We start from the raw sequence: 23296 nt of genomic DNA on the forward strand, positions 1-23296 counted from the left end.
ACCAGGTTGAGCATGTGCCAGTAGATATGGTAACCCCCGGTGCCGTCGGACAGTGTTTGGGGCTGCTCGGGGGTCCCTGAATCTTGCTGGGAATGCAGTAGAGTTATAGGTCTCCTTATGCCCCCATCCCTTTGTTTGTATTGAGCTGGAGCTTTGAGACTCCAGGGTGTCCCTATAGCTTTAGGGGAGGAGGTGGAGACTACAGGGCAGAGATGGGATGGGCCTGAGACCTTTCTCATGGCAGCTGTAAATCACTGGACTCTTCTTCCCACCCTTTCTCCACTGAGATGAAAAGGGGAGAGAGGCCCATTGTCTTGGCTGGTATGGTGGGGGAGGTGGGGAGGGCAAGTGGGGCTGACCTCTGAAGAAAGGCCTGCAGGGTCTTTGCTGCTTGGGTTTGCTGCTGGAGTGGGCATGCAACGTAGCTGTCAGCTCCAGGGTGTGGTTGCAGGGGTTTGGGGTGGGGAGGTGGGGTTTCTAACCGGTCCATGGCTGTGTGCAGCTCCAGGCTTGCATGGCCCTGGGATGCCTCACTGAGGTAGTCATGGAGGTGCAGTTCAGACCCACCCAGAATAGCAAGTGTGGGGTTGCAGGGCCCACCCCTTGCTTGCCTCTGCTCCATGCACAGCCTGTACAGACATTATCTGTTGCTGCCTAGGCAGGGAAAGGGATGTGGGAAGTACTTTAACCCTTGGATCCAAATGGGCAGATGAGAACCTGATGGTGTTTAACACCGAAAAATGCAAGGTTCTCCACCATGGGAAGAAAAACCTGCAGCATCCTTATAGGCTCGGCAGCACTATGCTGGCTAGCACTATGGCAGAAAGAGACTTGGGGGTCATCATTGACCACAAGATGAACATGAGCCTGCAGTGCGATGCTGCGGCTAGTAAAGTGACCAAGACGCTGGCTTGCATCCATAGATGCTTCTTAAGCAAATCTCAGGATGTCATTCTGCCCTTGTACTCGGCCTTGCAGTTGGAGTGGTACGTCCAGTTTTGGGCTCCACAATTCAAAAAGGATGTGGAGAAGCTTGAGAGAGTCCAGAGAAGAGCCACACACATGATCAGAGGTCAGGAAAACAGACCTTACGACGGCAGGCTCTTGAGCCTGGAAAAGCGCAGGTTCAGGGGTGATCTGATGGCCACCTATAAGTTTATCAGGGGTGACCACCAGGATCTGGGGGAACATTTGTTCACCAGAGCGCCCCAAGGGATGACGAGGTCGAACGGTCATAAACTACTGCAAGACCGTTTCAGGCTGGACATAAGGAAGAATTTCTTTACTGTCTGAGCCCCCAAGGTCTGGAACAGCCTGCCATTGGAGGTGGTTCAAGCACCTACATTGAACACCTTCAAGAGCAAACTGGATGCTTATCTTGCTGGGATCCCATGACTCCAGCTGACTTCCTGCCCTTTGGGCAGGGGGCTGGACTCGATGATCTTCTGAGGTCTCTTCCAGCCCTAATGTCTATGAAATCTATGAAATTCAACTGGGGGATAGGGCTGAAATACTTGTATGTGCTTTGTAGACTGAGAGATGGACTATTACCCCCCCCCAGCGTATGGAAGCATATACCTAATGTTTCCAAGAGCCATGAGACCACCTACGATACTTCAGATGAAATATAACCTGCCCCAGTCCTGAATGTCCCCCGAGGTTGTGGGGTCTGGGGTAGTTGGCATATTCAATTCCAGCCTGGGGTCCAGGCTCTCCCCGTGGGAGGCTGGTATGTGTGATTCATCTGGGTCTGGAATATTCCCCTTTAAGCAGTGTGATCCTGTGAGCCTCATTGCCAAGATGCCGGGGCTTTAGGGTGCTAATTTCAGAGGGGAATTTTGAGCACGGAATTAAAGATCTGCTTTAATTTGGGTCACGAAGCATCTGTGCTGGAAGCTTTCCACCCTGCTGTGGTAACAGCATGCATCTTGCGCATCACGAAAGGGATCTGCTACAGACACCTCTCCTTGGATCTGTGTTTCCTGGAGTCAGTGGGATTTACCCGTCCACCTCTCTTGGGGAGTGATGGACAACTCCCATTATCTCTGGATGCCAGTCAGGCTTCTGGGGGTGTTAGGGAGAGGATGGAAAATGAGCTGTGCATCTCAAAGAAGTAACGTCCCTGGGGGTGATGGAGCTGGTGGGAGGGTGCTGGGGGAGAGCTCTCTCCCTTGGTGCTGGGGCCTGTGGACTGCTCTCTGTCCCTCAGTGCTGGGGAAGAGTGGGCAGGTGGGCACCTGTGCACTGGTCCCCAGCTGCATCCTCATGGCATTGCTGACTGCCTGTTTCGGAGGAGCTCTTCTTTTCTTTGCTCTGGGGGCAGAGGGTGGGGACTTTGCTGAGTCCCTGCTGCTGCAGAATCTGCTGGGCCTGCACCTGGGCTCCAGGCAGCCGCCTGTGAGAGATGTTCCCTGCTGGGCTGCCTGGAAACCAGAGGAGTGTGCAGACTAGCTCAGCAGCAGCCAGGACTTGCTCAACAGGCTGCTGCCCTTGGGCTTCCTTTGTGAGGCCTTCAAGGGTGTCAGTTATGGTGAGAGGCAGCTCATGTCAGAAGGTGTTTCATGTAACCAAAATTACCAACCCACTCACGTTTGAAGCCTGGGTTGTGCCCTGGCCCTGCAGCGCCTGGGGTTACAGGTCTCCTCCTCCCCCTCACTGTGTGACTATCCAGCTAGCTCCTGGGGAGCTGCATGGGCTCTTTCCTGAGCAGAATCCCCTCTGGGCTGCAGATCACCTCTGTGCCTCCGTGCTCCTCCCTGGATCCAGCCTACGGCAGAGAGCTCTGTGCGGCTTTGTGCTTTGTCACGCAGGGTTTTGGGGCTGCTGGGACGGTCTAGGTGGGGCAGCTGGAGGTGCCTGGGGTATTGGATGAATGGGCCAACCCTGTTCTGGAGGGTGATAATATTTTTCACTCGGAGCTACTCTTCCAAAGTCCTTTGAGAGGTAAAGGAATGTTAATCTCTCCTGGGCAGTGGGTTGACGTTTTTCTCGCCAGCCTGTAGATGAGTAAACGGAGGGATGGGGATGGGACTCTCCTAAAGCCATGTACCAGGTCAGTGGCAGAGACTGGAACAGACTGCTGGAGCACTGACTCCTGGTTCTCCTCCCCGGACCCTAGCTACACTGTTCCCTCTCTAGCGCATTGGCAGCCTTTATTTCTCCCTTCATTCATGAACTTTTCTCCCCCTCTCTTTGTAAAAGGAAAATCCCCTTAATGACCGACCATTCTGCACATTGAGATCCAATTAGGGAAACAGTGAAAAGCTGGCAAAGCTTTGAAAGCTCCCTCCTGCAGCAGGAGGGAGAAGGGCCCCCTGGGGAGCTCCACTTGTGACCTTTCCCAACCCCTCTTCTCTGCTGTTGGGTGTCAGGGTGGTGGGTGTGAAGTGCTCAGCCTCTGGAGAGGGGCTGGTAGCCTATGTCCTGGTAAAGAAGGGATGGATTGCTATCACAGGATGTATCCCTGCAGCAAGGACAGAGTTGGGTAAGCTGACCCCAGGTCTCCCTTCCTGGTGGTGTGGTTGACCTAGCCCGACGAGCATGGGCCATATTTGCCCCATGGAGACTCTCATGTTTGAGCCATGCTAGTGAGTTATGAGCCTGCTGCCTTTCATGTGCGTGTCAAAGCTTTGCGTACTGGGGGCTCAAGCCAAGCAGCTGAAGTAATGCTGGTATTGGGTGATGCTCTCGTCTCTCTGCCTGTGGGTTGGCCCCATGGTTTTGCATCTTCTTGGAGGCTCAGGAGGCTTCTCTGTGCCAGCAAGAGCTGAATGTTACTAAGGCTAAGTCCTGTCTCAGCATGGTTGGTGAGATGATGGTTGTGACATGGGACTACAGGAGTCAGGAGCGTGAAGCCAAGCAGACGGAAAACCTTTGGTGTGTGGGGTCAAGGATGGGGGCAGATCCTACCAGAGCCCGAGCGGGTCGGGGGTGAGGGGTGTGATATAGCTGCAGAGTTCAATGCTGCCGATCAGCCCACACCAGAACAACGCGTGTTCCTTCTGCTTCTGGTACGAGGGCTTGGAGGAAGGTGGCTGGGCACGAAACTCTGTTCCATTGCCTGGCAGCTGCGTCCCCAGGGTGGTGTGAGAAAGCAAGGGAGAGAGGAGTGGTGTGGGGTAGGGTGAGCCATGAAGGGGAGGAGTTTCTCATTATGGCTTGAGCCGCAGGAAGGCTTGTCTAACTGTCTTGCCCTTGTCTTTCCTTCCAGGGTTGACCAGGCTGCCAGCGTCCACGATGCCCTGAATACAGAGCCTGGTGGAAGCCAAGGAGACTGGCCTGCTAGCCCTCCTGTCCCTTTCCCTCTGCCCTCCCATTTTAGTTGGCTTATATTTATTTTGTGGCTGGGGCGTGTGCACGGCCTTGGCCGGATGTGACACTGCTGTGATGTGGCTCCTTCGCCTCAAGCACCACCTCTCCGTTAACATCTGGACCCTGCTGCTCTTGGGGAGCGCCTGGCTACCGCTGGCGGAAGGTGCCCCCAAGTCCCCCTTTAGGACTTTTTCCGTCACAGACTGGAGCTTGACGCACTTGGTGGTTCACAACAAAACTGGGGAGGTCTATGTGGGTGCTGTCAACCGGATTTACAAGCTCTCCAACAACTTGACACTGCTGCGCATCCATGTGACAGGGCCAGTGGATGACAACGAGAAGTGCTACCCCCCACCCAGCGTCCAGTCCTGCCCTCATGGGCTGGTCACCACTAACAACGTCAACAAGCTGCTACTGGTGGACTACTCAGAGAATCGTCTGATCGCCTGTGGCAGCGCCTCCCAGGGCATCTGCCAGTTCCTGCGCCTGGACGACCTCTTTAAGCTGGGCGAGCCCCATCACCGGAAGGAGCACTACCTCTCCAGCGTCAATGAGTCAGGCACCATGTCTGGTGTCATCATCGAGGTGTCCAACGGGCAGAACAAGCTCTTCATTGGGACGCCCATTGATGGAAAGTCAGAGTACTTCCCCACGCTCTCCAGTCGCAAGCTGATGGCCAACGAGGAGAATGCGGAGATGTTTGGCTTTGTCTACCAGGATGAGTTTGTCTCCTCCCAGCTGAAGATCCCCTCGGACACCCTCTCCAAGTTCCCCACCTTTGACATCTACTACATCTACAGCTTCAGCAGCGAGCAGTTCGTCTACTACCTGACCTTGCAGTTGGACACCCAGCTCACTTCGCCTGACTCCACGGGGGAGCAGTTCTTCACCTCCAAGATTGTCCGTCTCTGTGTGGATGACCCCAAGTTCTACTCGTATGTGGAATTCCCCATTGGCTGCGTGCGGGACGGCATTGAGTACCGCCTGATTCAGGACGCTTACTTGACCAAGCCTGGCAAGGCTCTTGCCAAGCAGCTGGGGATCTCGGAACGAGAGGATATTCTTTTCACCATCTTCTCCCAGGGCCAGAAAAACAGGGTCAAGCCCCCCAAGGAGTCAGTCCTCTGCCTTTTTACCCTGAAAAAGATCAAGGACAAGATCAAGGAGCGCATCCAGTCTTGCTACCGAGGGGAGGGAAAGCTCTCGTTGCCTTGGCTCTTGAACAAGGAATTGGGCTGCATTAACTCGGTAAGTGCCTGCGGAGGCAGGCTGCCCTGGTATCCAAAGCCCTTTCAGTTTCCTGGCCTGGCTGCTGTCCTCTTATATTAGGCTGCTCTCCTGCTGGGAGGGGTGAGGACTGATGGTGGGAATGAGGAATGGGGCAGGTCTCGAGCTGGCCTGCTGACAAGTGCTGGGGAGTTGCCTGGAGTCTGGTTTCAGTGGAGATGTACACTGACCTAAACCAGATGTCAGTGGAATGACTGAAATCCGACACATATCTTGTCCCTGCTCCCTCCCTACCCCTGCCTGGTACAATGCAGCAAATGCTGTTCTTAGCCTTAGCTCCGTGGGTGCCGTCTTGCTCCAGTTCTGTCTAGCTGAATGCTGGGAGGAGGAGTTGGCTGTAAAAGGACTGGGAGTGCATGCATACAGGGCAGGAATAGTGTGTGAGCTGGCTGAAAGCATCCTTGAAGCACCCTGTCCCTTCCTGGTGTAGTACCAAGGGGAGGGCAGTTGCAAAGGGACCTCTTTCTGCATTTGGTCTCCATTGTTTCCCAATGTCATCTGCTTGGATGTCTGTACTGGCATTCATAGTGACAGAGCATCCTGGCTCTGGTCCTGCTGATTTGCTCCTTGTCTCCAGGCTTGTGGAAAAGCTGAACCCAAGGTGGAGGAGCAGGACAGTGGGAGGGGATGACCTGTGTTGGGGTCCCTAGCTGCATGGATGAGCATTCTCCGCAACAGGGAGGCAGGGGGAGGGAATGTGTCCCTGCAACGCTTCCTTTCGTTGCCTTGCCAGAGTTGGTTCCCTCCTGGGGGGGCATGTGGAGGGAACAGCTAATCCCTTTGCAGATCAGGGTAATAACATGCTTCAGAGAACGAGCCCTGATAAGTGTGGATTAAAGAGCACAGATTACCCTCCTGTGGAGCAGGCAGCTCCTCTCCTGCTGGTTGATGCCATGCTCAGATTGGAGGTGCTGTGGCTCAGCATGGAGAGCTCCCCATGGGTGGCGGCTATGCATCTTGGGAAGATGCCTTGGCTTGCAGAGGTCAGTGAGACACCCGCCACCCCCTGACTCCAAATTGCCATGTACAGCTGAGAATGCAAGGCTGGGGAAGCATGTAGCAGTGAGGGAGGGAAGGAGAGGGCACAGCCCAGGGGTTGTGCCTGGGACCTTGAGGCTCTGTGTGTGCTTTCTGGCCCTTGTTCATTTGAAGTGCGCTAGTTGCATGTCATATAGTCTGAGTCAGCCAGAAGCAGGCACAAGGGTCTCATCCCTTAGTCACTGAGTTTATAACTGCTGATTGCTTCCTTCAGCACGTCCATGCTAGGCACTGTATGAAGCCAGGGTTTGAGCTCTCTCCGACGTGGAACCTCATGATACCTGTGAGCTGCTGCAGCCTGCATCTAAGGAGCGGACCCTGGGCTGTCTCTGCAAGGTAGCCCAGCCCTCCGGGCTTGGGAGGGGAGAAATGCTCTTCCTTTATGTTTAGCACCTTCTGCTCTTGCTGGAGAATGTGGCCTGTTCAGGCTGTGTCAAGCCACTCCCCTTCCCTCCCTTCCTCCTTTTCTCTTCCCCCGCGTTGTACAGGCTCAGCCATGAAGGAAGTCTTCTTGTGCGGTCTGCCTACTAGCAACCCATTCCCTGCACTGCCTGAGCCCTGGGAAATCTGTCTCCCTGCATCCCCTTCTTCTGGCACCTCCTTCATTCCAGGAATACCCGGCGGTGGCAGGAAGCCGTCTCCTGTGTCTGGAGCCCTCGGTGACACTCCAGTCCTTGCCCGGACAGGCCCCAGCAGAGAATCTGCTAAACCCTGGTTGCAGTTTGCCGTGGGGTTGGAGTTCCAGGCAACATCCAGATCCTGCAGCTGTCCTCATGTCACAGTGTGGTGCGGTGGCTTGGAGAAGGAAGGGCAGCTCCCCTTGAACTCTGGTTCCCCTGCAAGCTGGGTTGCTAGGCCATTGGCAGGGCCCAGACATGTTTTTAAAGCATGCAGCCCCATTCGGGATATGTGGGGGTGGAACGGCAGGGCCTGGGGCATCTGGGTGTTCAGGCTCTTACTCGCACTGTCCCGGGATGTAGGCGTGTGGGAGACGCAGCTAAGATGCCTGACTCGAACAATTAGTAGCAAACCAGTGGCCCGAGGCAGTGGGAACAGGCTGGGCCCAATCTGTCATCCTGGGGCTGTTGTTTCCCAATCAAGGGAGTCTCCTGCCTCTCCTGAGGGAAGTGTTTCTTATGGGCTGTTGCTTCTGTTGATGTGGTAGCTAGTTTATTGCTCTGTTTCTTTGCATGATGTCTGCTGCCGGGGGGGAAGGGGGGGCATGCCTGCTTGCTTTATGAACTATTCCTGGGTTCTTTTCCAGACAATATTATAAAATATAAATGGTCACAAGGAGGCTATTTCAGCTCTTTGGGATGACGGGAGCGCAATCTATCCTGGCCTTGCTAAGCTGGCAAGGAATGGGCAGACGGTTCTGCTCGCACCAGTTCCCAGCGGGTGTAAAGCAGCCTGGCTCCACTGACATCAGTGGGGTTACGCCAGGTTACACCACCTGAGGAGCTGGTATGAGACCTAATGCAGCCCAGCCTGAAGCAGGTGCTGCTGCTGTTGACATCGGCGGGCCCCAGGCTTGTTTATCAGGGCTGAAATTAGTCCTGGGGCCATGGCAAGGTTGGTGCGGCAGTTACATGCCCTAGCCTCCATCTGCAGAGGACTGAGCTCCTCAGTCTTGCTAGGTGAGCTAACAGTTTTGCTCCCTGGTTAGTCCTGGGCAGGGATTCAGTCTGGTAACATGCACTGGTGTGGTTTTCTTTCTCAAGGAAAGCCAGGACTGGCATCAGCAGGGGTATTGTAGGTCAAGACACTGGCAGAGAGGTAGGGAAGTCCAGTTCTGGACTAGTGAGGGGCTCGCAGAGCTGGGCTCAGGGATCCCAGTCCTGAAGTAGCTGGGCGTCCTATAGAGCTGGGTGCAGAGATCTTGCCCTGCTGTTTGCTCCTCTGGACAGCGCGGCTTGTCTGTCTCTCTCGTGAGCTTCCTCAGAGCCACCAGGTATATCTCTCCAGTGGGAGCTTCTTTAGGGTCTGATGTTCAAAGCCAGCCATGGTCAGAAAGCCATTCCCTCTCAGGGACTTTGCTGTGAGATACTAACTGCTGCTGTGGCAGGGGCCAGTGGTTCATAAGGAGCCTCTTTCCCTCCTGGCCTCTGAAATCCCTGCTTGGCTATCCACGCCTCTCATTGGGATAAGCACCCACTGTCTGTCTGTCTTTTCCTGCTGAGTGCCCACCCTGGTCAAGCCTTTGGGCACTGGGGGGTGCAGCAGGAGTGATGATTGGCAGAGGATCTCCTGGATTTAGTGCCCAGAAGGAGAGTTTATTTCCTTTCCCTGTGGTTTCTTGGGTGCCCTCTCGGAGGCCGCGGTTACTGCGATGACACGGGGTCACCCTCTGGGAGCTGGTGGCTTCACGGCAGCCCCGGGAGCAGGCGCAGCGGCGATCCGCGGCAGCCTCTCTCCTGTCCTCTGCCGGGCTCCAAGGGAGACAGCTAACAGCTGCCTGACAAAGTAAAGGGTTTGCTGTCAAGAGCGCTGGGCTCACAAATCTGATTTTGGCTTCAAACTAATTCAATTTTGGTGGAAAATGATGAAATCGTTACACTGCTGCCTGCTGGGTCACACGGCTGCTGACTCAGGGAGCGGAGCTGTTCGCCTCCTCGTTCAGAACGTGCTCCCACTCGCCAGGCTCTCCCTCGCTGCCCCCCTTGCCGTGCGGGGACACGGCTGGGGCTCTTTGTAGGCCATCCCAGCAGCAGGTCCACCTGCCTGCCCTTAAGGTTTGATCCTGAGCAAGAGAAGGCATCTCAGGAAGGGGATGTCACCTCGTGAGGGGATCGTGCTAGGGGGGTACGGGGATTGATGTTCTCTCCCCAGATAGGCCCTGGAGGAAGGCTTGAAATACCCACAGTGTGTGGCTGAGACGGACTGGCTGCATGAGCATCTAGGCAGGCAGCGGTCTCAGTGCCTAGGTTTCAGTGTTGTTTCTCTGAATCCAGACTAACTAGTCCCGTGATCTCTGCTGGGGGTGTGTTTTGGGTTGCCCCTCGGTGAGTTTTGATCCAGTGCTGGGCTCAAGGTGAGACAGAGTGTGCGTGAATGACACTCAGGCAAGGGCTGTCCCTGTTCTGCAAATCACTGCCTTGCTAACGCATCCTAAAGTGCATCTACGCTGACATCCTAAGAAGATGGTCATTAGTGGATCCCTTGTGTCTGTCCCATCCCTCGTTCCCTGCCTCCCTGTCTGCCTCTCCCTCCTGTTTGCTTGTGTGCACATTTACAACCTGCTTCAGCCCTTGTGCGGAGAGGGAAAGAGCAAAGCATAAATAGATAGGGCCCAGCTTGGCTTGCCTGGCTTGGGAAAGAGTCCTGGTTACCAGCAGGATGTGAAGTCCAACTAAGATGCTACCTTTTGGGGGGGGTGGGGGGCAGGCCGCATAGCCTCTGACACCTGGAAATGGGATTTGCTTCCCAGACTTGTAGCCCTGGAAGCCAGCCACTCACCCCTGCTTGAGGCTGCCATCACAGCCTGCCTGAGCTCCCTCTATTGGGCTGAGTCAGGGCTGAACGGGAGATGTCTAGGGAAAACTCAAATGCTTTGGGAAGTGTTGGTGGTGATTCATAGAGGCAGTGCTTGTCCCTGGGAGCCAGCTGGAGCTGCCCCCCTCCCACTGCATTCATAGGGAGACTGACAGGCTGGCCACCCTGTGTTCTTTGGGGACCTTGGGTGGAAGAGAGGGTGGACTCCAGTGTTGTGGCCAAAGGCCATTAGGAGTAATGATGATGATCCTCAGCCCCCTCAGCAGGTTTAGTTAGTGCACTGTTTTTTTTCTTTCCCATCCTTCACCAGTTTGGTGGCTGCATGCCTTTAAACAGCTCCCTCCCTTGCCCAGACATGGAGGTGACTGCATCCTTGGGGTTGCTGAATGCCTTGAGTTCATAAATCAGTTTTTCAAGGATGCTGTGCCTCTGTCTGGGTGAAGTGCCGGCCGTTATTGTGGTTGATGCTGGAGGGGGTGAAGTCTCTGTTCTGCTAAATGCCATTTTGTGGCAGGCATAGCAAGGCTATATTTTTACCAGGGAAGAGAGGCCCCCATGGCTTTTGTATGCACTCCGCTTTCCTAGATGAAACATGCCACGATCCCTACCAGTAACTGCACTGGGAGCCCAAATGCAAGTCTCCACAGCTTGAACTGAGTGGCCAAGCTCTGCAGTTTGTACGGTCAGCAAGGGCAAGTGTGCGTCTTCACTGTGGCAGGGAAGACATGGTTGTGCTTGTTCTGGTCTGATGACAGGAGCTCCAAAGGGTTTCCTGGGAAGCACAGAGGTGCCAGGGCTCTTCTCAGTGCTGGCCCTTCCTGTGCTAGACCCAGCCAGGAGGTTCCTGTCTCTGCCAGGCACCAGGCTGGTCTGTTGGCACAGAGAAAATCCCGGCCCCCTCATGATTCAGTTGTGCAAGCAGAGTGCAGAAAAGGGCAAAAGAAGGCAGAGCCAGCTCACACCCAGCCCTTGCACCTCCCTCTCAGAGAAGACTGAACCCACTGGAGCATGTAGAAATCCTGCTGTGGGAATCCCCTCACCCTGCTGAAATGTGGGGTAGCCTTTGGGGTAGGCTGTAGCAGCTGACTAGCAGACACAAAACGGGGCAGCACACAGGGGAGAATGGTGCCTTTAACTCACACTGTACAGGTGTTTTCTAGGGAGAGGCAGAATGTAATTGTCCAAATCAGAAGATACCTAGGGCTCTGGGGTGAATGCCTGATTCCATGCAGCAAAGCTCTCAGGAGCTTGCACTACCCATGGGCAGGATCTGTGGCTCCACCACTCACCCAGAAGTCAGAAGAGTGACTCCCTGTTGCTTGTGGGGGGAGACTTCTCTGCACTGGTGCATCCTGGCATAGTTTCATAGTTGGTCGGGTCAGAAGGGACCTGAGCAGATCATCAAGTCCGACCCCCTGCCATGGCGGGACAGAGTACTGGGGTCAAACGACCCCAGCAAAGTGATTGTCTAGCCTTTTCTTAAAGACCCCCAGGGTAGGAGCCAGCACCACTTCTCTTGGAAGTTGGTTCCTAGCCGCCCTGACCGTGAAGTAGCGCCTTCTGATGTCTAATCTGAATCTACCCTCTGCCAGCTTGTGACCGTTATTCCTGGTCACTCCTGGCAGTGCTTGGGGGAATAGGGACTCCCCCAGTGCCTGCTGGTCCCCCCTGACTAGTTTGTAACAGGCCTCAAGATCCCCCCTCAGCCTTCTCTTGTGGAGGCTGAACAGGGTCAGGTCCTGTAGCCTCTCCTCGTAGGGCCTTCCCTGTTGTCCCCTGATCATGCAAGTGACCTCCTCTGGACCCTCTCCATGCTGTCCACATCCCTCTTGAAGTGCAGCACCCAGAACCAGACGCGGTACTCCAGCTGACCAGAGCCGCATGGAGGGGGAGGATCACCTCCTTGGACCTGCTCGGGATGCATCTGTGGATGCATGACAGGGTGTGGTTGGCTTTCCTGATTGCATCCCCACACTGCTGGCCCATGTTCGTCTTGGCATCAGCGATGACTCCAAGATCCTTTTCTGCTCCTGCACTGATGAGAAGAGAGTTCCCCAGCCTGTAGGTATAGTGCTGGTTCTTCCTCCCCAGGTGCAGCACCTTGCACTTGTCAGTGTTGAAACCTATCCTATTCTCGTCCGCCTACCCCTGTAACCTGTCTAGGTCCGATCGCAGCCTATTCCCTCCTTCTGGTGTGCCCACATCCCCCCACATCTTAGTGTCATCAGCAAATTTGAACTGGGTGCTTTTTACCCCCTCGTCCAAGTCACTGATGAAGATGTTGAACAGTGTGGGCCCGAGGACCGAGCCCTGGGGGACCCCACTGCCCACATCCCTCCAGGCTGAAAATGACCCGTCCACCACCACTCTCTGGGCGCGGCCCTCCAGCCAGTTGGCAACCTATTTGACTGTGCAGGTGTCGACACCACAGTCCCCCAGTTTAGTCGAGATTAATTTCTGGCAAGGGCCTCGATGGGGAAAATGCAGCCTCTGCATGAACCTCAGCTTCTCCCCCTTCATCCCACCCTTCAGCCTTGGCTCCTGGCCTTGGGTCTTTTGGCAGCAGCTAACACAGCTGGGGTCAGTGCACCAGGGTGGCCAGTGCACATAGGCCTGTGGGCTCCCCCAGAGTGGTCATGTCCTTGCAGTGAGATTCTGGGTGCTGTGGTAAGGACATGAACTTTGCATTGCAGTTCCCCATGCTGCAGGCTCTTGGCTTCCCTGGAGCCAGGGGGAGAGCTGCCAGACTTGGCAGGGAGCACCGGAGATGTCAGCGGTGCCTCCCCAGTGCCGAGGAGCTGAATACACTTGGCCAGGGAGCTCGTTCCAGCCTGCCCGAATCCATCCTCTGAGAAACCCTGGAGGGAGATGCTCAGCTGGACGGCCCTGAGGTTCTGGCAGTTGTCCCTTCTTTCCAGACCCTGCGTGGCCCACCTGAAACTCTTGCTCTGAGGGACAAGGGACAGCTCACCTCACCTCCCCTCACTTGCTGGCTGAAGAGGAACACCCAAACTACTAATGGCATCAATCGCCTTATGGCAGAGCATGGCCTTCATCCCTCTGCCCATATGTGCATGCCATGGAGAGCTTGGGCAGTTTGGCCTGTTTAACTCCTCAAAGGCTGGATGAGAACTGGGACTGTCTAGTTCTGTCGCCAAATCTGCGTGTCAGCAGCTGGTGCCTTCCCAGAGCCCCCAGCTGAGGGAGGGGGCCTGGGGACAGGCTGCTGCAGGGCCAGAGGTGTACACATGCTGATTATCTAGGTCCTTTATTGTGTCGTCATGGCTGTGGATGGTGAGTGCGTCACAGATGGAAACAGACCCCCTGCTTAGACCAGCCCTCCTGCTTGTCTTCTCAAAAGCGCAGGGCATGAAGCCCTGATTCAGCATCAGCAAAGCACTTAAAACATGTGCTTAAATCCCATTGCTCCAGTGGGACTTAAACACAGTCTTAAGTGCTTTGCTGAATTGGGGCCTAGGAGACTCACTTGGTGCCATGCAGAAAGTTTGTAGCAGACTTGGGAACTGTATTCAGATCTTCTGCATATCTTGATACTTAGAGCATCCTTGTGTTGACTCACAAAGAGGGGGTGGATGTGGCTGCAGGTATTGAGGGCTGATGGAAAGCCTCTTCTTGCATGGAGTGGATGTGAGGAGGATGGCAGCAGGGCAAGCTCTTTCTAGTCCTTGCTCTTTGCCTTGTGTTTGACCTGCAAGAGACCATGTTTGGGGAAGGAAAGAGGAGTTCAGAACCTGTGGTCTGTTTGATTGTCTCTTTGCTGAGCTGGCTGGTGAGGGGGCAGCAGCTGCCCGTTTTGGAGGTGGTACGTTGTGATGCAGACACTCGATCTGGATGGAGAAGCATCATATGCTCCTTCCCTGGAGACTCCAAGCAGAATCCAAAAACCAACACTTTCTGTTCACTGCCAACCTGGGGCTAAGCTCAGACAACGGTATCTGTCCTCCTATTGCCCCATGAAACACTTCTATTGGCTTTTAATTTCCTTCAGCTGCTCTGTTTGGGACTGGGGTTGCTGGGTGAATTTTCTTTTGGGTGTCTGGGATGTGGGGATCAGAGGGAACCCTGTATTGTCTGGGTGACCATTGCTGAGGTGGAGGATCTCTCCTTACCCTCACATCTGTTTGTTCCTTGTGAGGTCAAGGCAGGGAACATCTATTTCAGATAGAGACCCCCGCGCCGCTCCTCAAACTCCTCTCCTCCGACCCAACCCCCGGTCTGAACCTCAGCCTCTGGTAGCAGTTGCACTCTGATACAATCCTTTACCCTACACTGATCCTCCATTATTGATTTTCAGCATAGGTTTTGCTCTCAAAGAGCCCTGGGGGGTGTTAAAGGTTCCCTGGAAGACAGGATAACAGGGACCTATATGATGTGTTAACTGGCAAATTACCGACCAATTAATAATAGTAAATGGCATGTATTTTGCCTTTCCTGTCTGCTCCCTCATTGCTCTGGTAAGTGGGCTTGAAGGGAGGCAATGAATCGGAGCCTCAGAAAAAACAGCGGCTTTTCTGCCCAGCTCAGTACTGCTCCACGTACGTGTACATATGTTGGATGCTTGGTCATGGCCTTATCGTGCTCTTTCTTGAAGGCTGTGGCTCACCAGATGCCATTGCATATCATCTCCACCTTGTTTGGAGATGGCATGCAGCTGAGGGGGAAAGATGACCAACTCCTGGAGATGGGACTCTTTACATCTCCAGCCTGGTACAGTTCTGATAGGGGCAGAGACAGCTTTTTCCACCTTCAGTCCCTGTCATGACCTGGAGCACCCTTCCCTCTGGACACAAGCATTTAGTCTTTCCTGTCCATCCGTGGCTTGGTTTTGTGGCAGAGTGTAGGACTCAGCTCTGGCAGAGGTTTTTGTGAGGGGGACGCTCTCCCACTAAGGGATGAATGGAGGTCCCCTCTACACTTGACTTGGAGCGGCACTGGACATGCAATACTGGTGATAAACCTACTGCTCTGGCTGCTTGCAGCATCGATTGTCCAGCTCAACCTCCTTCACACTGTGGGTGGCTGAGAAATGAGGCTTCCTTGACTAAGGTGTGGGTGATGGCTTCGTTGAGTTGGCAGGGCCTTCATCCAAGGCAGTCCGGATGGAGCCTGCTGGAAAGCAGATTGCTTTACCTTTTGCCCACCATGGTGGCATGCCGTCTTGTTAACCTGAGTGTGGGGCATATGCTTTAGGGGTAGCTGTGCAGGCTGAGAGAACAGAGAAGAATTGATTCTTCAGGTCAGCTGATTGTCACGGGTCAGGAAGGGATGCTACCTGTTTTGTGCAGCATCCGGCACATGGCCAGATAACTTTGAATCTCCCCCTGAAGCGTCTGGCGTTTGCTGTTGTCGGAGGCTAGGCTTCCATACCAGTATCTGAATCTGCCACGGCAGCCGGCGCGGTACCTCTCCCACCATCCAAGCCAGCCCAGCATGGCCCAATCTTGCCATAGTGCCTGCCTGCACTTCTCTAACGAGGCACTTTGCTGTGAATGAGCTAATTGAGGCATAATTATTTATTGAGGTGGTGTCGGCATGGCTGTGGCAGGCGGGGGCTCCTCCTGGCCCTGGAGTGCAGCTGTATTTGTCGTTTCCCAGAGAGTTTGTTGAGACAAAGCAGAGAGGAGTAAACACCATAAACATTTATCCTCTTGCATATTCAGCAGCAGATGAGGTTGGGGAAGCTGCAAATTGGAGTGCAGAGAGCAGCAGGGAACAGAGATTGCATTGGCTGGGTGGTGCTGCCTGGGCTAAAATACCTTCATTGGTTACACTCCTGTCTGCCCGGGACTCCGGCTTTCCTTTAACCCCTTCCTGCCACCTGCTAGGCATTTGGGGAGCGGTAGCAGAAAAAAGGGACACTGATTTCTGCTATTGGAGAAGGGGCACAGAATGTGTGCGTGTCTTGCAGGGGACAAAGATAGCCAGCTGTGGATCAAGCCTGTATGTGAGAGCCTTGATCCAGGAGTGCCTGAGCCACGCAGGGGTTCCCTGAGCTATGGAAACCTCTGCTGAGAGGTACTTATGCGCCTCTTAGAGGTAGCACATGCTTCTCTTGAGGGTAATGGCCAGGCTTTTTCCTCTTTCTCCCTTTTCCTGGCACAGACTCTCCAGCTCGCTAGGCTTTGGGGCCTTGTGGGCTGTGTGGCTGCAGGGGAGCTGCCTCCGTGTCCCTGCCTGCCGCAGGTTACCGTCAGCACTTTCTGTAACCACCTGAAACAAAAAACGCTGTGTGGCACAGGTGATATTGAGAGGGGGGGAGCTCTCTTGACCAGCAGCTGCCGTCCTCTCAGCCTCCTCTGATAGCAAAATGGCCAAGAAACTGCAGGTGCTCAGCCTGGGTGGAGATATCTGCTAGTGAATTGATTCCCTCTCCCCCCACAACACAGCTTATTCCTCAGGCCTCAATTCTCTTCTGCTTAGTCAGTGCAATCCTTCCTGGGTCCCAGCGCTTGGTACCTGGTGCTGGACAGCCAGGAGCACCCAGCAGGGTGAGGTGCTGAGGGGAGCAGTAGGCAGGGACCTTTCGGTCAGCTCCATTTGTCACGAGGGTGAGGCATTATATTGGTGCATCTTCCTGCTCTCACCTGTGTGAGAATGGAAAAGCAGCAGCCAGCCAGGGCTTTTCCCTCCCCCTCCCTCCCCTGGTGGTAGTGGGAGCCCTGTGTCTTTGGGCTGCTGCTGGCTCTTGTAACCCTGCCAGCCACTGGCTCCAGGGATGCGAACTTGCTTTTGGTCCTCTGTGGTGCTGACCCTGATAGTCTGATGGGGGCATGAGTAGTACATAGGGGTGGCTTCCTCCAGCAGATACGGACCCAGCAGGACAGGGGGAGCAGGCCCATCTCCCCCTTCTCTAGCAAGGGCTGGCATAGCCCTTGACCCAGCCTGGGCAAGAGCAGAGGAAAGGAGTCTGCTTGTGACCGAGTCCTCAACCCCTTGCCCCAGCAGAGGAAGTGAGAGCAGCTGAGCAAGAGGAAGTGAACTGTTGTGCAGGGCTGGATCAGCTCAGCTGGGTGCTTTGCCACCTCTCTACTCTCCCGTTCAGTGCCTGGGGTGGTTAATGCGGCAGCGGTGCGGCTTCCTGGCTCCACGTTGGCTCCTGGCTCTCTGGATAGGGAAACTGCTCCGTGCTCATGGGAATTGAATGCCACAGGGGCCTGGAGAAAAGCAGGCGGGGGCAGCCCCCAAATCTCAGCGAGTGGCTCTAAACAGGAAATGAAAAGAAGTTGGCTCGTGAGTGTGTAACATACGGAGCTGCAGTGTTTTCCTCCCGTCTGCAAGCCTATCTGCCTGGTGGGGACCGGTGCCCAGCCTCTTGTGTTTGCTGGTAGACAGCAGCGCAGGGCGAGCTCTGGAGGGTGCCTTCTGCTTCCTGGGTCTCCTGGTGGCACAGATCCTCCATGCTTGGCTTCCCAGCTCCGCAGGGGAAAGGCTTACACAGATGATTGATCCCTTGGGATGCTTCTGTTCCTATTAATTAATATCTCTATTATTGACTTGTCTCATGGGGGCCTAAACTGTCAAAGCCCATGGAAGGGGCTTCCCTTCCCTTCTTGACCAGGAGGCATGTACTAGAAGTCCCTCTTTTCCCCACAGTCTTTGCAGTGCTGAGACAGTGTCTAGTGTCTGCCTTTGCTCTGAAGGGCTCTGTACCTTTAAGGCTTTAACCCTTTTTATCCCTTAGCCTTGTACCCAGGGCCTCCCCCAGGGGTAGGAGTGAGCTGGTGCCAGATGACCCACTGACCTGAGGGCCTGCATTCCCTGTGTGCCACTCTACAGAGGTGCCACTTCATAGTGTCACGGGGTGGAAATTTTGCAGGGGGGACTGGGGCTGACTTGTGAGCTGGGCTCTTGGCCTCCAATAGCTCAGGAGCTCAGCACTTCCCCATATGTTAGACACATGCTGCATGGCTTCAAAACCCCGCAGGGAGCAGAGCATGTTCTGAGCCAGTTGCTTCCCAAACCCGCCCCTGTGAACTCCAAGCTGCTTAGGAAGCCTCTTTAAGCAAGAACCCCTGGGGGTCCCTGCACATGTGTCCTTTTCCTGGAAGTGCTGACTTCACCTGGGCTCGTGGCTGCCTGTTCAGGGCTTGGACAAACACTTTGCACCTGTGGGCGCACTGGGAACAGGCGTGGGACAGATAAACCCACGTGGGCTGTGGTGGCGCTGCTGGGTTCTGCAGGAGCAGTGCCATGGTGGCACATTGCCATTGCTGGATGCCATCGGGGTGGGATGAGGCCTACTGGGTGACTGAGCTGACCCACCCCTTCGTTCACCTCTCTTCTCAGGGCTCAGTCCCTCCTCCATCTTTTCCCACATCTCCTGGATCCTGGAACCCGTGGTTAGAGGCTGCTGGACCAGGCGTTGTCAGGGCAACAGCTCTCCTCCTCCTGAGGTGAACAGAGAAAGAGATTTCACGGTTCAGGGAGTTTCCCAGTTCCTGACCCCTGTGCTCCATCATCTCTGTCATCCTGGGTAGCACCACGTGGCCAGGCCTGTGTCGGGGCCGGGGGTGCGGTGCTGGTGAGAGAATGACTTCATTTAAATTCCTTCTTTGTGCAGGATGTTAGGGAATCTGAGCCCTGGGGAGAAGGCGTTCGATCGGCAGCTGCTGCGCGGGTGGAGACCTGACAAGCCTTCTGCCCCAGGCACCCCCTTGCTGCGGTGTCTCCAACTCTTTCTAGGTACGAGTGAGGAATACAGGCTCCTTGAGGGTCTCCCTGCTCAGGTGCCCGGACCACTGGGACTGGGATTCACAGCAGCGTGTCTGGAGACATGAACTGGCTGGTGGAGGGTGACTGCTCTGCACCAGCCCTTGCCGGGGTTGGATCAGAGGGTCTGATCCAAAGGCTGAATCCCTGGCCCCCTTGCTCAATAGCTGCAGATATCCCTTTCCTCCAAGAATTTGCCCAGCCCCTTTTTGGATGTGGCTAACCTGCATGTGGCAAGGAGTTTCATGTCTTAATGATGTGAAAAAGGACTTCCTTTTGTTAGTTTTAAACTTACTACCTACCAGTTTCATATTGTGACCACTAGTTCTTCTATTGAGAGAGTCAGTAATAAATCCCCATTCGCTTTCTCTTTGCCACTTAGTATTTTGTAAACCTTATGCTCCCTCTCAAGCATCTCTTTTCTAAACTGAATGAGCCTAGCCTCATGTGGAAGCCTCTCCATACCGTTAATTATCCTTGTTGCCTTTCTCTGGATCTTCTCTAATTTTTCTACATGCTTTTCGAAGCATGGGGACCAGACCTGGGCACAGTATCCAAGGTGTTGATGCACTATGGATTTATAAAGGGGCATCCTGATACTTTCTTTTTCACAAAATGTACAGGTGACCTACAGGTGAACGGGCCTTGTGTCCTGTTCCCCAGGTCAAGAGTATGGGGCCTTGGCGTTGCTATGAGATGGTGATTCTCCTAATGGGACTGGCAAATAATTACCTCTGTCCTTTGATCACTGTGGATCAGGGTCATGAGCTGACATTCAGTGCCCTCTTACTGGATGGAGATGCCTGACCCAACCCAGCTGCGTCCTGTTTTTCTTCATCAGCTCCCCAGGCACAAGCACAGAGAGGGGTTTCCACTTTGCTGCCTCCTGCTTTTTGGAAGCTATGTGGAATGAGGCCTTCAGGCTCAGGTTCCTGAGCAAGGACCGCCTGGGTCTACTGCCCTCCCTTCACCCTAGGCAGCAGTCGCAGTGCTCAGTGAAAGGCACGCTTGAGAAAATTGCCCTACATTCGTCTCTGCCAATTCCGGGCACTGGCTGAGCTACGATGCCTTTTGGCTGCTGTTCCAGCTCCCTTTTGTAAAAGCTTCTTCTGGATCTGCAAATGTGGGACAGTGTTTAACCAACAACACTGTGAGCTGATGCTGGCAGGGGAGCTGTGGCCCGGCTGTGCCTGCCAAACCTGCCGGGACATGCCTACCAGGGGGGTCACAGGAGTCTGTTCCCTTTCCCCCACATTGGAGCATTGTCTGGCTGGCCAGATGCATTGTATAGGAGGTGGACTATGCCTCCGTCAGCTGTGGTAAATCCTGTGTCCCCAGGGAGACTGTACCTCAGCAGTGTTAGCTCTGGAGTTTAGTGCTTGCTCTCTGCGGGTGCAGCGAGCGAGGGCAGGCTTCTAGCTCGCACAGGAAGCAGAGACAGTTCAGTCTCTGTGGCTCACTCAGGTCTCGATGTTTCTGCTGTTGTTGCAGCCTTGGGACCAGTGCCATACCTAGACTCCTGGAGGGCCCTGGGTGAACTTTTTTGATAATAATAATGGACAGTGGGGAAAAAAGTTACCATTTTCATGTACCCGTTCTGTCCCGGGCCCCTGGCAGCCACCTGGTTAGCTCATGCCTGTGTCTAGCTGTGCTCGGGACCTGTTGGTGCCAATAGTGATGGTGGAGCCTTGTGTGGTGGCTCCTGGGACCTTTTGAATTCATGATATTTGGCACAGCCTGGATGGGAATCACTGTGGGCCTCTAATCTTTTTGGCTGATGTTGCAGACCTGAAATGCCTGGTCTGGGCTCTTGTCTTTCCCCTGTACCTTCCAGACCTCTGAGTTGGTCTCTTCCCTGGTAATGGGGGTTTTGTCAGCCAGTCTTAGCCCCTTTGGGCATCTGTGAGAACTAGGAAGAGAAAAGGGCATTATAAGGAAGGTGGGGATTTCCCCAAAGATCTGGTAGGGAGGGTTTCTGAGCAGTGTTTGCTGGAGGCTTTGGTATGTTAAGTGAAGTACTTGATAAAGGCAGCCCTCTGTTTGTCTTGGCAGGACCTTTGCTGGGGAGTGTGTTGTCTCTCAGGAAGGTCGGGGCATGGCATCCAGTGCAACTCTTGCGTCACTGTGCCGAGCTTTCCTTTGATGCTGCTTGCTGGTGCCGCGGCATTGTGTTAGCCTGGCATAGTTCTCTGGCTGGTCCCGTCTGACTCAGATTTGTGTGATCTGCGACTGGGTGGGGGGAGAGGACGTGCCAGTACTCCAGGGCAGAACTTCAAGCTAAAGCAGGGGGAGCATGATGGAGGTTTTGGAGGGTGACCTGGGTACCTCAATACTGGAGGGTGCCCATGGCTAATGGGGATCAGTATAGCTGGTGGCTGGGGGTCAGGGTTCAGTCCTGTAGGGTTTACTAGTATGACCAGGTCCGGTGGAGCCAGAAAAGCTGGTGTACTTGCTTGAGCAAAAGCTCCTGGTCTCTGGACCCACAGAGCGTCTCCTTAAGGTTGAATTGTTTCAGCTGGCACTCTGATAAAGTTGTCCCTTCTAGACCTGAGTGACAGCAGGAAGAGTTGCTTCTTACGTCTTCTGAGGTGAGGAGAGATTGTGGAGCCAGTGTCATGCACTGTGTGGGCCCCAGAGGCTAGCACGTGCTGGCCAACCTCCTCATCTCATCTGGAGTGTCAGGAGACTGCAGATGGCACCGTGGCTGTGCCGTCACTTGGCCGCGGTGACAGATTCTCGCCTTCTGCTGGGGAGGGGTCAATATAGTTTCCCTCCTAGACACTGGTTGGCGATGAGAAACATAGCTTTGGAGTTATTCGAAGCAAAACCAGTCAGCTAGCCAGAACCCTGACCTTGAACTCTGCTTCCCCTGTTCATGGTTTTGTGGTCTTCAGTTCCTCTCTTCTGTGCGGGACCAGTCGGGTCTGCCTGGCGCGGGTCACCCGCAACAGGAGCTAGAGCCTGTTCCGCAGCGAGCTTTCTGCCGCCCCGGTATGTGATGTGTGGGATGCCTGACCACGTCTGTTTGGAGGGGCACAGACCCCCGAGTGCACCCGCTGAGAATAACCCTCAGATGTTCTTCTAGCACCTTTGCAGCTCAGAGCGCTGTACAGGGATCAGCTTCACCCCCTGCTGAAAGGCAGTCACCTCTGGGGCAGATGATGGCAGCTGCTTCACAGCTGTGCAGCCGCAATCCCCCCAGCCGCTTAGCACAGGAAGGGAAGGAAGTGGTATGCACCGGAAGCTGCAGGGGAATGTGCAGGGCCGGGGCAATGTGTGTGGATTACAAATGCATTCCTCTTGTTACAGCTAGTGGAGATGCAGCTTTCTCTTTCAGGGGTGGCCTTGAGAGGGGAGGATGGGGGAGAACGAGCAGGTGTGAAGTTGCAAAGCTGTGCCCCCCTCGAGCCTCTGTACAGATCCAGATGACATCGTGCAATGAATCCCCTGGACCACGATCAAGCCAGCCAGGAGAATTCCTGAACCGGCGCCAGCTGAACTGCACTCGGGGAGGACTGGCCTAGCTAGCAACGGCTGTGAGAAGGCAGGCAGGGCTTAGGGGGGCATGAATCCCTCATGACCCCAGGCTATGAAGGGAAGGGGGGTTAGGCAAGGGAGCTAAGCAGGGGGGCTCTGCTGAATGTGGTAGTGATGAGTTTTTGAAGGTGCTGTGTAGCTGGAATGAGCTGTTAAGTCCCGTCTAGGCTTCCTCTGGGCCATATTCAGCAGCACCCCCATATCCCCTTGGCTCCCCATTTGTTCCTGCTCTGTGGACCCCAAACCCCAGAGTAGAGGTGAGGGGACTACCTGAATCAGTGACAGCACACACACACGTGCCTGAGACATGGGGCTCCGGGATACATTTGGGGGATGCTTTGAGGTGACTGCTTTGCCTGTTTTTGGGGGAGCGGGCATGTTTCAGGCAAGAGGGACTGGGTGAGGGGCACTGCATGATGGTGCTTCCCAGTGTGAGACTGCATGGAGGCGCCTGGACAGGCCCAGTGGAGAGTGCAGTGCAGTTGGATCTGGGAGCAGCTTTTACCTGGGCCTTTCTTACTTCCCAGGCTCAGCCTTTGCTTGCCTTAAAACGCTCAGGCCAGCTTTGTGCAGTGACCAGGTTGGGTCAGTCAGCATGGCTCTGCCAGTGAGGTGCATGCTGCCCTGGCGCATGCTCTGGATTAATATGCCCCTGCTTTACCTTCAGGCTGGCTGCTGGAAAGGCAGCAAGGCAGCCAGGCTGTGGGGTTTTTAATCACTGCTCTCTTTCCCTCGGCGGAGAGCTCAGTGGGAGGCAGGCAGCCAGGCTGGTAAGAATGCTGATGGGGCTGTCCTGCTCTCTTCTCCAGTCTCTCCACTTTCCTGCTTTCTTTCTACCACGATCGCTCGCTAGCTTTGGCCACTCGGGGAGTCCCAATGCTGCTCCACGCTGAGCTGGGGC

General features: G+C 54.7%; 1 protein-coding gene across 6 annotated transcripts in view; it reads left to right on the forward strand.

The window, feature by feature from the left end:
* Positions 1-23296, forward strand: part of PLXNA1 (plexin A1) — a 233419-nt gene that overhangs the window by 22380 nt on the left and 187743 nt on the right. For all 6 annotated transcript variants that reach the window (XM_090022932.1, XM_090022938.1, XM_090022936.1 and 3 more), the window contains exon 2: positions 4211-5559. In XM_090022932.1, coding sequence (XP_089879058.1) covers positions 4387-5559 — 1173 coding nt within the window. In that variant the 5' untranslated portion in view covers positions 4211-4386. The remainder of the gene's footprint in view (positions 1-4210; positions 5560-23296) is intronic.

The sequence above is a fragment of the Crocodylus siamensis genome, chromosome 11 (genome assembly GCF_052110815.1).
Source record: "Crocodylus siamensis isolate JL-2025a chromosome 11, ASM5211081v1, whole genome shotgun sequence".
NCBI lineage: Eukaryota > Metazoa > Chordata > Crocodylia > Crocodylidae > Crocodylus > Crocodylus siamensis.